Source organism: Paroedura picta, chromosome 8, assembly GCF_049243985.1.
Source record: "Paroedura picta isolate Pp20150507F chromosome 8, Ppicta_v3.0, whole genome shotgun sequence".
Classification (NCBI taxonomy): domain Eukaryota; kingdom Metazoa; phylum Chordata; class Lepidosauria; order Squamata; family Gekkonidae; genus Paroedura; species Paroedura picta.
The window spans coordinates 60,787,073-60,799,193 of record NC_135376.1 but is presented as its reverse complement, the minus strand read 5'-3'; the positions used below and the strand labels follow the sequence as shown (position 1 = coordinate 60,799,193).

General features: G+C 41.9%; 1 protein-coding gene across 4 annotated transcripts in view; it reads right to left on the bottom strand.

Annotated features, from left to right (window-relative positions):
* Positions 1-11,761, bottom strand: part of ZRANB1 (zinc finger RANBP2-type containing 1) — a 63,503-nt gene extending 51,742 nt beyond the window's left edge. Inside the window, exons 1-2 of one of the 4 annotated variants that reach the window (XM_077350060.1) lie at positions 11,385-11,412; positions 2,150-2,276 (exon numbers count right to left, since the gene is read on the bottom strand). In XM_077350060.1, the coding sequence (XP_077206175.1) occupies positions 2,150-2,274 (125 nt within the window). In that variant the 5' untranslated portion in view covers positions 2,275-2,276; positions 11,385-11,412. Of the gene's footprint in view, positions 1-2,149; positions 2,277-5,908; positions 5,930-11,021; positions 11,160-11,384 lie in introns of those variants that run through there. The other 3 variants (XM_077350061.1, XM_077350059.1, XM_077350062.1) reach the window with 3 other exon arrangements.
* Positions 11,762-12,121: the final 360 nt, after the last annotated feature.

Sequence of the window (12,121 nt, the reverse complement as noted above, 5' to 3'; positions counted from 1 at the left end):
TACCTGGGCCAGCTAGCCTTCTGACAAAAGGTCTGAGTCTAACCCACCCAAGTCCAATGCAAGGTAAGAGAGGCAGCACCCAGTCAACCTGAGGCAGCAGGAACCTGCATGAGAGGTGAGACAGGGCAGGTGACAGTGCCTGGTTCAGCCCTATCACGTTGAAGCAAATTGACACCTAGCCTGACCAAGCCCTGCAAAAAGCAAAGTAGACAGCAGCACATGGCTGAGACACTAATACTATACACAAAAAGAGTTATGCTTAATTTAAAATATTTCATGTTTATAAAGTAACAAATGGAAATGTCTGTGAGCATTTTCTAGCGGTTAGAATATCCAGTCATTTTCGCTCTGCCTTAACAGGACCGTTGCAAGGATAAACAATGGAAAACCAGGTACGTAGCAACAAGGTCCTTGGAAGAAGGGCAGCATTTTTAAAAAAAAAATAGTAGCTTGATCCTAAAGAGATAGACAGCATTACAGAGTTTGTCTCAAAAGAAACAGTTGATCTTAAAAGGACAGAGAACTATGTAAACATCATTCACAAAATTAATGCTGCCCTTTACATGGCCCGAGTCAGGCAGACACTAGCTAACTATACTACAAAGGCTGGTCATATGTGTCTTTGCTTCACAAGATGCCAAAACCAAGATAAAAGATTAACATGGTTAAATCATTTACAGATCAGCCTGTCATGAAAGAAGTGTTCATGGATAAACTGGTCTCATGTGGCTTGGGTAATACATACAGGGCACTTCACTGAACATTGGAAGTGTATGCATTCAAACAAGAATCCTCTGTTAAAAAATAAAAACAATGTTACTCACTAACAAAGGTTAAAAACCAGAAACACCTGAAATGATTTCATTTGCAAAGTCCTCAGACTGCTATACATAACACTTACTGAACACCCCTCTTTTAGAATCAAATATTTTAGTAATTTCTCACACATATTTCAAAGTAGTGGTATTTTTAACTTAGAAGCTACTCTACTTATGTTAATTAGTTAGTGCAAAGTGTTAATTTCCAGGAACGGACAGTAAGCCACAGCTAAACATGTCTTATAAAGTATTTATCTTTGGTTAAGACTATATTTCACCTATATCTTAGCTTTTCCCTCTCGCAACAGCCTCTTGATTACTGCTACAGTGATCACACATTTGACAAGGTAGAATCTCTAGATTTTAATGGTGAACTAATGCACACTGATCTCTCACCCATAAAACATCTAGGTTTATTTAGATGAATGAAAAGAGGCTGTTCTCAGAATCTTTAAGTAGCAACAACATTTTTGAGTAGTTGTGATGACTACTGGTTGTAGGGGTAGTTGCATTGGTCTGTTGTAACTGACAGCCAGCTTGGTATAGTGGCAGCCTCTAATCTGGAGAACCAGATTTGATACCCCACTCCTCCACATGCAGGCAGCTGAGTGACCGTAGACCAGACACTGTTCTCCCAGGACTCCCTCAGTCTCACTATCTCACAGGGTATCTGTTGCGGAGAGAGAAAGAGTAGGTGATTGTAAGCCACTTTGAGACTCTTTCAGGTAGTAAAAAATGGGGTACAAAAAACCCAGATCTTATGTTCATGGCTGAGTTGGGATTTCATTTCAACAATAAACAGTATTTCTGTATCATTTTATTTAGTCCGCTTGCACCAGGGTTGCAGATTCATCCCACTGTCTCCTTCCCCACAGCTGCCATTTCTGAATCCAGGAAAGCCGGTTCCCAGGGCAGTTGGACCTGTACAGAGTACTTTAAACTAATGTTGGGGATCACTGGGCTGTCTTGGAAAAGGGAACAATTGCTCTTTCCTCCCTGCCTTTTTTGCAGTTGTGAGGCAATGACAAAAAAGGCAATTTAGCTCCCTTCTCCCTTCCCATAAGTATGAGAGTCACCTTTCCCTGATGTTGGAAATGGCTGCAAGACAGAAAGGACAGCGGGGAAGATAGATGAGCTCATAGATGGATGACTAGATCCCACCTATCATCTGCAGATTACCAAAAGTAACCAAATATCAAGAAGAATTAATTATCCCATGCAAACTAAAAAAAAAACAGTAGAATGAGCCTACAAATTATTTATGTGAAATGAGGGAGACAATGTCATACACACTGGAAAACATACAAAGCAGCAATCCTATACACATTTACCTGGGAAGAAGACTCATTAAGCTCAATAGGACTTGCTTCCAATCAGTGATATGGTGAACAAAATTTCCTGCAGAAAGTATTCTGAGAAGTCTTCCACCAGTATATTTTCCTGCAGGAATTCTCATTTCTATAAAGACAGTTTAAGAGGGTAGCAGTGTTAGTCTGCAGCAGAACAGTTAGATTTTAGTTCAGTAGCATATTGGAGACCAGCAGGATTTCCAGGGTATAATCTTGAAGACCAACAATATTTTCGGGGAATGAGCTTTCAAGAGTCAAAAGCTTCTATGCCTCAAAAATGATGTTGGTCTCCAAGGTGCTACTTGACTTGAATCTAACATTCCTTTAAATGCACTGCTTTGTAAATTATCACTTTTACAAATGAACACCAGTCTCATAACTGGAAATTTTTTCAAGGTGCCTAGTTCTAGAAATCAGATATATCAGATATAGCAGTGGTCCCCAACCTTTTTATCACCGGGGACCACTCAACGCCAGGGACCACTCACCAGGGACCACTCAACACCTTCTACTAAGGCCCGGTGGGGGGGGGGGTAGTTTACTCCTCTACTCTCAACCACTGCCCTAGCGCTCTCTGATCGCTATGGTAATGTTTAAACATCCCTTCAAAATAAGATACAGATACGCCACAACAATGAAGTGTATTGTAAAGGGCTGGGGGGATGAAGTAAAGGGCCGGGGGGAGAGAAGGTGCCCTTCAAGGCCCACCTCCAATTAGTCGAAGGACCACATGTGGTCCGTGGCCCACAGGTTGGGGATCACTAAGATATAGCACTAAGCAGAGCTTTACCCCCATCCGAGTAATGGACTCAGAACAGCGTAATACTGTAGAATTGCCTGTAATTCTCCCACATTCACACAGCATGTTTGTTGTTTTGATGACCATGTAAGTCAAATATATTTTTAAAATTCTGGAAGATGTGAGATTTATTGAAATGTTTCCTAAATAACTTGCTTAATAAAATTCTCCTTAAAGCTTCCATAGGAAGGTTTTTCAGAAAGTGTTCACAAAACCATTTCAAAGGAATATCCATATCACTTTTGTCCAAAAACCACTTTCTAAGAGTTCACATCCATCCAATTTCTATAATTTGTTAAATCTGAATTAATTTTCAAGATGGGAAACTAAACTGCAGCTATTAAAATATTTAGACCATTTTGCTGGTCTTCTAAAATACAAAAAAAAAAAAAAACCTTCACTTTAATCTATTTTGCAGGTAGTTCTCAGAACATACATATTTTCGTTTATTCAAAAAAATTTAATACGACTCAAATAGGATCCCAAGACAGCAAATATGAAAATCCCACAATCTAAAAATGTCAAAACTATTAATGCTGAATCCTGCTTTCACATGAAGATATGGGATGTGAAGTGCCTCTAAATTTGCATAGGACAAAATCTATTTAAATTTTTCAGCAATTTGTGGAAAGTCCCTTTGAAATAAACCAATGGAATCCAAGCAGGAAGAAGAGAGTAATTTTACAGATGCTGCTGCTGTAAATGCCACAATAGTTACTTATACTTCAATTAGAAAACATTACAATTGCTAACCAGGCTGTATTCCTAAAAATCAAAAGTTGCCTCAGATTCTCTGGTTTTAACCTGGAGGATTATACTTATATTTGGGAAAGAAATAATAAACCGAGTGGGGGCAAGAGACATAAAATTCTCTGGAACCACTGAGGGAAAACGTACAACAGCTAGGCTAAGCTTCATTTATTACCATTTTCTTAAAGGAACTGAAACGGGGAGTACTTCAATAATATTTCATTTTTAGTATCGGCTTTCCTAAGCAAGCAACTACTTCTCTCAAGGCAGTGAGAATTTCAGTTTCTGAAAGTGTCAAGGAAGTTTACAGAAGTTTCAAGTCAACTGACAGAATGTAATAATAATGCACCGTTCTAAGAATTGCATGATCTTATTATTATTTCAAGAGCCTCTTGTGGCGCAGAGTGGTAAGGCAGAATAAATGTTGTCTGAAAGCTCTGCCCATGAGGCTGGGAGTTTGATCCCAGCAGCCGGCTCAAGGTTGACTCAGCCTTCCATCCTTCCGAGGTCGGTAAAATGAGTACCCAGCTTGCTTGCTGGGGGGTAAACGGTAATGACTGGGGAAGGCACTGGCAAACCACCCCGTATTGAGTCTGCCATGAAAACGCTAGAGGGCGTCACCCCAAGGGTCAGCCATGACTCGGTGCTTGCACAGGGGATACCTTTACCTTTATTATTATTTCATAACCAACACACCTGGACCAAATCAACAAAAAACTTAACAAGAGGTGATTACATTTTAAAATACATCTATTAATTCTTTTCTAGTTGATGAATGTCCAGTTCTTGCCGTCATCTAGCAACTGAGCTTAGACTATTCATACATTTATAATCCTTATGTAAATGCTGTAGCTTAAACACACATTACAACACGGTCACTAGAATTAGTGCAAAACAAATTCAACTATTTGACAGAAATAGCAGCAGTTCAATATATTTCTATTTGCACACTATCCATGGATGATAATGATGCGGCATAAACTAAAATGACTTGGCAAAGTCAAAGCATTTGGCTAGTGTTGAAAATGAGCCAAACGGAAATATATCCCGTCTCTGCCAAACAAACAGTCCACAAAATGGAGGAAGAAAGGTATTAAAATGAGGAAAATAGATGATTATTTTAGTTAAATGATAACTACAGCTAAAATCATAATGGTCTGCAACAAATCCAAAACAATACACAAGCATCTGCCAGTAATTCTTCCCTATCCAGAATAATACTCTCTAGGAGCTGCCTTTTGAAAGTGTCCATAAATGACAACAACCAGCCCAGATTGTAAGTGGGAATGAGACATAAGCATCGGACCCCAGTTTTATAACATCTGTTTCCAAGTCTAATTTTATTATTTACTTAGTTCATTCATGGTGGACAACACAACTGAAAACACAGTTAAAAACCTGGCTGATGACTTCAAACGATACACTAGATAATTGTATAATAATAATGTATGTAATAAAATAGAATTAAAATTTGAGGGACAATGTATCAAAACAGTACTATATATGCAATGCACACTGAGATTAAATGCCTCAAATTTTACAGAAAATGAGTTGGGTCAAGCCTAAGAGAAAAATTTCAGGCTAAGTAAGAAATTTCCACTAATTTCCCGGTATCTACCCACATACCCACTTCATATCATTCCTCAGGGACCCTTATCCACCAGGAGCAGCATTTTGGGGAAATCTGTTGGTTGCAACATGGTATAGGTGTTAAGAGCGGAGGACTCTAATCTGGAGAACCAAGTTTGATTCCCCATTCCTCCTCATGCAGCCAGTGGGTGACCTTGGGATAGTCAGTTCTTTTAGGGCTGTTCTTTCACAGTTATTTTAGAAGTCTCTCAGTTTCACCTACCTCACAGGGCATTTGATGTGAGGAATGGAAGAGAAAGTTGTTTGTAAGCTGCTTTGGAACTCCTTCCGGCAGTGAAAGAACAATATAAAAAATAAACAGCTCCTATTTCTTCTTATGCATTCCGAAAAGGTCCACTCTATTGATAAAAAGTATCATCTGGATCCCCAGAAACTATATCTCTATTCCCGTTATAGAAGTATATTATCTGGAATTATTCCGTTTTACATACTCTGCAAATTGATACAAGCCTGGGGACCTTCCTGACTTCATCAAGGAGGCTGTTCCACTAGGTGAGAGTCACCACAGAGAATGCACAGGTATGGACAGCAGTCAATCTTACCCACTTGCAGGGTAGTACCTTCAGAAGGCTTTGGTCAGATGAGCAAAGCTGCTTCAGTAGTGTATTTCACAAGAGGTGGACCTGCAAGGCCATGAACAAATAAAGCCCTCAGTGCTCCAGAAACAGGATATATACCTATATATATATATATATACACACACCACACCCCCTTACAGGATATATATCCATACAACAATATCCACATTAGATATGGCCCTTTCTAATCAGAAGTATAGTCCAGACTCTCCCATGCAGCCAATCTGATCAGTGTCAAGAAAAACTTCCTTCTGAATTTTCTCTTTTTTCCTCTCTATTGGCATTCCGGCACCAAATTATAGTGGTGCATTTTTCAGGGTGGCTTTGAATGGCTAAACATATTTCTTATATTAATTGTGTTTAATTACTGGCTTATATACCTCCCTGTCACTGATAAAAATTTTAAACTTCAAGTGCTTATTTTTGTTTAGATTTTAATTTATTGTCTTTGGCTGTCTGGAAGATTTTTATAAGCATGAAAATACTCTGTTTAAATAAATCTACTTTACCCCCCCTCAAAAAGACAACCACCCAGCTTTTCCATACGCATCTGTAATCTTTTCACTCCAATCATCATATAGAATGACACTGACTCAAGAGAACCATGTGAGGAGCTCCATGTCAACTGAACAATAAAGGACAACATAAAGTAGGATTCTGGACTACGCTCACCTTATTGTCCATAGTTACAGAACCTGGAATGAAATTCTGGGCTTATATCCCGTTGTAGTATATGAAACTACAACCTGTAAACAGTCAGTGTAGTGCTAGTGCTATAGGGATGAAAACCAGGAGAAAGAAAACACAGGATATTTCCTCCCCATCCTCAGGCCTTCACAGCCAAAGAAGTATTTCCATACTGTGGTCATTATCAGCCACAAGACCAAAGTCATGCGAGTTCTATCAAGCCAACTTCAACACCACATAATTTCACCGGATTCCTAGTAGATAACACAAAGAAGGATTTTATGTAACATGCAATTTGTTCATGTCAGTGCCAAACAAAAGGACCCAGTGACACCAGATACAACCACCTTTGCTACCACCTTTGCTTTTACTGCCACAGCTTCGATCAAATGACCATTTCTAAAGCAGATACTCCTAAAAACTATAATGTAATCTTTGCACCTCCACCATGGACCAATATTTGCTATCTACAATTTTCTCGAGTTGCATCTTTCATATATTAACATATTTTAGGATTCTTTTACACATCATCATTCTTTAACACACTGCTCTCCTGCTTTAATAAAACAAGGAATGCACTTTTAAAATGTTTCTGTTCTTTGCCTTCTATGTAACGTGTGACGTCCAAGCAGCTTTAAGGACAGAGACGACTTACATTCTTTTTTCTTTTTTCAAAGGAGGCCTTAAGCCTTGACTGCCTCATCCCTAGATGCTTTTGTGCAATGGGAAGTGGTGCTACAGGACTTACCTTAAACTGTTTCAGCAATAACTTACTGTACTTGCATTTAAGTGAGGTGTGGAAAAGATAGGCAAGGTAAGGTCGCCTCCATTTTTTCTTTTCAGTGTTGGTGAATAAGCAGCTTCAGAACCAATTGTTTTGCTCTTAAACTATTACATGCTATAATAGTGGTTGGTCCTGATTAAAATTTATTTCAGCCACTAATTTTTGTTTTGCTTAGCTGAACACAAACTTGGTTTTTATCTGTTTTGAGAATATCAATGATATTTACTCAGTGCTGGCATTTCAGTTTGTAGCTGATGCCAGCTCATCAGAATTATTAATTTTATATATTATGAGTACACAAATTAAATCATGTTCTAAGAGCTTCCAAAGAACTTTCACTTTACAGATTATGCAAAAGTTCTTCAACTACAATCACAGAAACTGCAACATACCTACATGTTTTTCTCTCATTCTTCTCCTGGCCTACCCCTCCTCCTATGATCTACTCCAGGGGTAGTCAAACTGCGGCCCTCCAGATGTCCATGGACTACAATTCCCAGGAGCCCCCTGCTAGCATTCGCTGGCAGGGGGCTCCTGGGAATTATAGTCCATGGACTTCTGGAGGGCTGCAGTTTGACTACCCCTGATCTACTCACAGACCAGCCTTTTTCAACCCTTTGATCATGGAGGAGCCCCTGAAATCATTTTTCAGGCTTTGAAGAGCCCTGGAAGTGATGCCACTAGCCATGCCCCCCTTCCCCACCCCCCAGGCATTGCATGTCACTGAAAGTGACATCACCACCTGCATTAATAGGCAGGCTCAATGAGGACTGGGAAAGGATAAACATAGTGTGGTTTAAAGTGGGCATAGAGGTGCAGGCACCACCCCATACCAGGTGCAAAAAGAACTCATGCTCAGGAGGGGGATCAATAGCAACTGGTTCCTAGTTTGTTGCCAATTCCCTTCAGGTATGAAAGAAAAGGTTGTGAACCCACTCTGGAGCTCCCACAGACCTCCAAGGGTCCATGGACCCCTGGTTGGACATCCCTACCATAGACGGTCTTTTAAATCTGATATGTTATTAGTTATAACCATTTTATATTATATTTATTCTTGTTATTGTTAGCCACCCTGAGCCAATTTTGGGATGATCAGTCTGTGCAATATTGCAGAGTCTCAATAGTTGCACAAAATAAAAAAGGAACACAAAATATCAAGTAGGATTGTATGATTTGGCAACATGGCAAACAAATGTTGAAATCATTTTTTAAATTACATAATATACATTCCTATTACATATTAGATATCAGATTCCCACAATTACAAGCTAATATTTATTGCTCAATATAGTACTACTGAAATGCAGAAAGCCAACTAATCAAGGACTTTAGATCTATTTTGCATGTAAAAACACAACCCCACCCCAACATTCAAAAGACCTTTGTAATATAATATTGTATTATAAAAAATAATTCAAAAAGCTCAGAACAAACTGCAACAGATTAAGGGACCTAAAATTCTTTAGTAGTTAAGCCAAGCTAGACTAGTACAAGTCTGATACTGGTATTTCTCTCTATATTGAAAGGCAAGCTCACAGAAATTCTTGCCTCCTTCAGACAAGATACTCATATGAATATAACCCATCATAATTTAATTCATGGTACAAAATTGATCTATCTAATATAACCAGTACTGAAAGCTAAAATGTCTATGTGTATTTATATTCTGTAAGCAGGTCAAAGGGTATCTGGCACCAAGTGAATGGGACCTGATCCTACTGCACATGAACTAACGGAGACTTCTACAATACAACTATTGATTCCATGGGTGGCTACTGAGCAACTCCCAAGGGCGTTCAGAACCACTTCTGAAGGCTTCATAAATAAAAAACATCTTTAAAATCCAACAAAAATAATCAGATATTCTTAAAATAGTAGTCAACAGAACCAAACTGAAACAAAATTAGAATTGACATGTACATATACATAAGACTGCAGTAATCCAGATAATTTATATTAACAACAAAGCTGAGATGGACATTTATTTATACATCTTGTCATACAATAGCACCTAATTTGTTTTCAATTGTGCCCTGTATGATAGCCAGAAGAATGCAAGACTGCTAGAAAAACATATGCCCATGAAAGCATAGGTCACATAATATATAACATGGAGCATCATCAATTATAGTGCCACCTCTCAAGTTTTAGGAAATATTTTACTGGTTAATGGACATATTTCAAAAATCTTTGCCATTACAGAAAGACTGCACAGCACTTACCAAGGACAGTACCCAGAGTGTTTCTGCTATTCACATACCCCTCCTTCATGTATAATACAGTACTATATGGTCTTATATAAATCAGATGTAGATGGCATGTTCAGAATCTGAATAGAGCAGAAACAGTCACTCAAATGGAATAGCAATACAAAACAAAAAATAATGTTCATTGCCTCAGAGAAGGGGGATACATAAGAAAATGCAAAGGGTAGGATTACTGCAGTAGCACAGGTGTTCATAAAGTAGCATGAATGACCTCTAAGAAGCCTTATTCAGTCATAAAGATAGATACTGCAGCAGAAAATTCTTAAGAGAAAATGTTCTAAATTACTTTACGTATTGCCAAATTGCAAGTCCCTGAATATGCTTGATACAGTTCACAATGCTTGAGTGAGCCAGATATACAGTCTCCTAGTAACAATTTTTTTAAAGATCTGCTTTGCTCTGCTAAACTTCGGAAACACAAAATCTTGCCAGTTCTACTCTAGAAGATTGGAGACGACTTTAGCTTTCATACCAAAGAAGTCAGCTGTTTCTGCAACAGGGAAGTCAGTCACAGGTTAATTCCGTGAATAATGAGGAAGAAGAGGAGGGGTGGAAAGGAAGAGAGGTATGACCTCACTATAGTAAGATGTAGGTACTGCAGCACTAGATGTGGATCGTCAAGCACACCAAAGATTTTCCCCGCAACATATACCCACTTGTATTTTCAGAAGGTTCAAGATAATAATGGTGGATATATCAAGGGTACAAAACCCAATGCAAATACTTCTGCTGACGTTCATAGCATCTAATTCCCCCCTTGTAATGCAGATCCGATGCCTACTAAGCACACATCCAAAACCTCATAATAAGCAAAGCAAAACAAGACATTGCAATATTTCGTAGCTCCCCAAAAGCCAGAGGCAGCAACCCAACACCCAATCCATATTTTAAGAAACCGAGTACAGTACAGAACACTCTCTCGTAAGGCCCCACAAGCATCCGTTCCCCAGTAAACAAGCCACTTACAGCAGCAGCATCACTCCCAGGCAAGTGTCTGGATATCCCAAACGGGTGGGGGGGGGGGCTGATTAAACACAACAACAGAAAAGGAAGCCAGCTAGCAACCACAACCCCCTACTCGCTAATAATAAGACCCAGTGTCTCCAAGTCGCACACACCGAAGAAACTTTTAGGAACACCCGACCCTCCTTTTCCCCTCTCCCCTTTTCCTCCAACCCAGTTCTGAGAAACAAAGCATATACAAGGAGAGACCAATTAATGAAATCACAACAAAAGTAATAAGGGCTCGACAGACCCACCGAGCCTTCCCGGACCTTTAAGAGTCCCACCTCCCCTCCCCCCAAAAACAGCCTCGCCAAGCGCAACTCGCCCTTCCTACCTCGGCACCCTTGGGAGGACGTCCCTGCCAACAGGGTAATAAGAGTAGGCCGGACAGGCCAGGACACGGGGCAACACGGCACGACCACCAGGGAAGTTGGGGGAGGGCGCAGACACCCCCCCCCGTCCAGAAGTACAGCCCAACACCCACCTCGCCCTCCCCGGGGGGGAAACAAACTCTGCCTCTCCTTGGGGGAGAAGTTGCCGCCCGTGAAAAAGGGAAGGGGGGGGGCACTCTCCGCGCGAGGCCATTTCGCTCCTTGGGTCCCAAAGTCCAAAGAGTAAAGACGCTCTGCCGCCCCCCCCCCCCGCCCCGGTTTCTTCCAGGCCAAAAAATGGGGGGGGGAGAGGGGGGATGCCATACCTTGTAGCGCCGCCTCCTGATCCCGCGCTCGTCCCCTCAGCGGCCGCCGTCCATTCCCCTCACCCGCATCCCACCCACCCCTGCACCGCACCGCTGGCTGCGGCCTCCTGCTTCTCCCCCCTCCCCGGGCTCAGGACATGGTTTCTTCCTGCTCGGTGCGGATAAGGGGGAAGACCCAGTTAGTTGAGAGGGCGCTACCACCTCGGCAGGATGAGGGGGGGAGAGAGAGAGGCCAAAAGCCGAGCGCCCGCCACCCTCCGATCTAACCGAGCTCGCCTAATGGCGGCGACAGCGGCGGCTGGAGTGGCCCAAAGCAAAATAAACCCCCGTACGGCGAAGAGACTGGAGCTCGCACGTCAGCCCGCCCGGCCTGGCGCCTTGCCGCTCGCTCATTGGCCAAGGGGGAGCGGCCGGCCAGCCAATCGGCCGGCCGCTCTTTGGAGACGAACGGGTGATGTCATGCCAGCCTTTGGGGCGCCTCATTGTGAGGATGCTGAGGGGGAGATTCGCCTGCCCTTGTCCGGGAACAGGCGAGCGGGGAGAAGGCGCCGACGCACCAGCCCCGCTCCTCTCCTCTCGCTGGACGAGTCCCCGCGGGCCGCCTCGGCTTCCGTCAGCGGCTGGGAAGCGGCGCCTCGTCTCCCTCCAGGGACTCCCTTCTCTCCCGCTTCGTCCGCCGCCTACACATCTCTGCGTCGTCTCCTTCCCCGCAGTCCGGCCCTGCCTTCAGCCGAGGC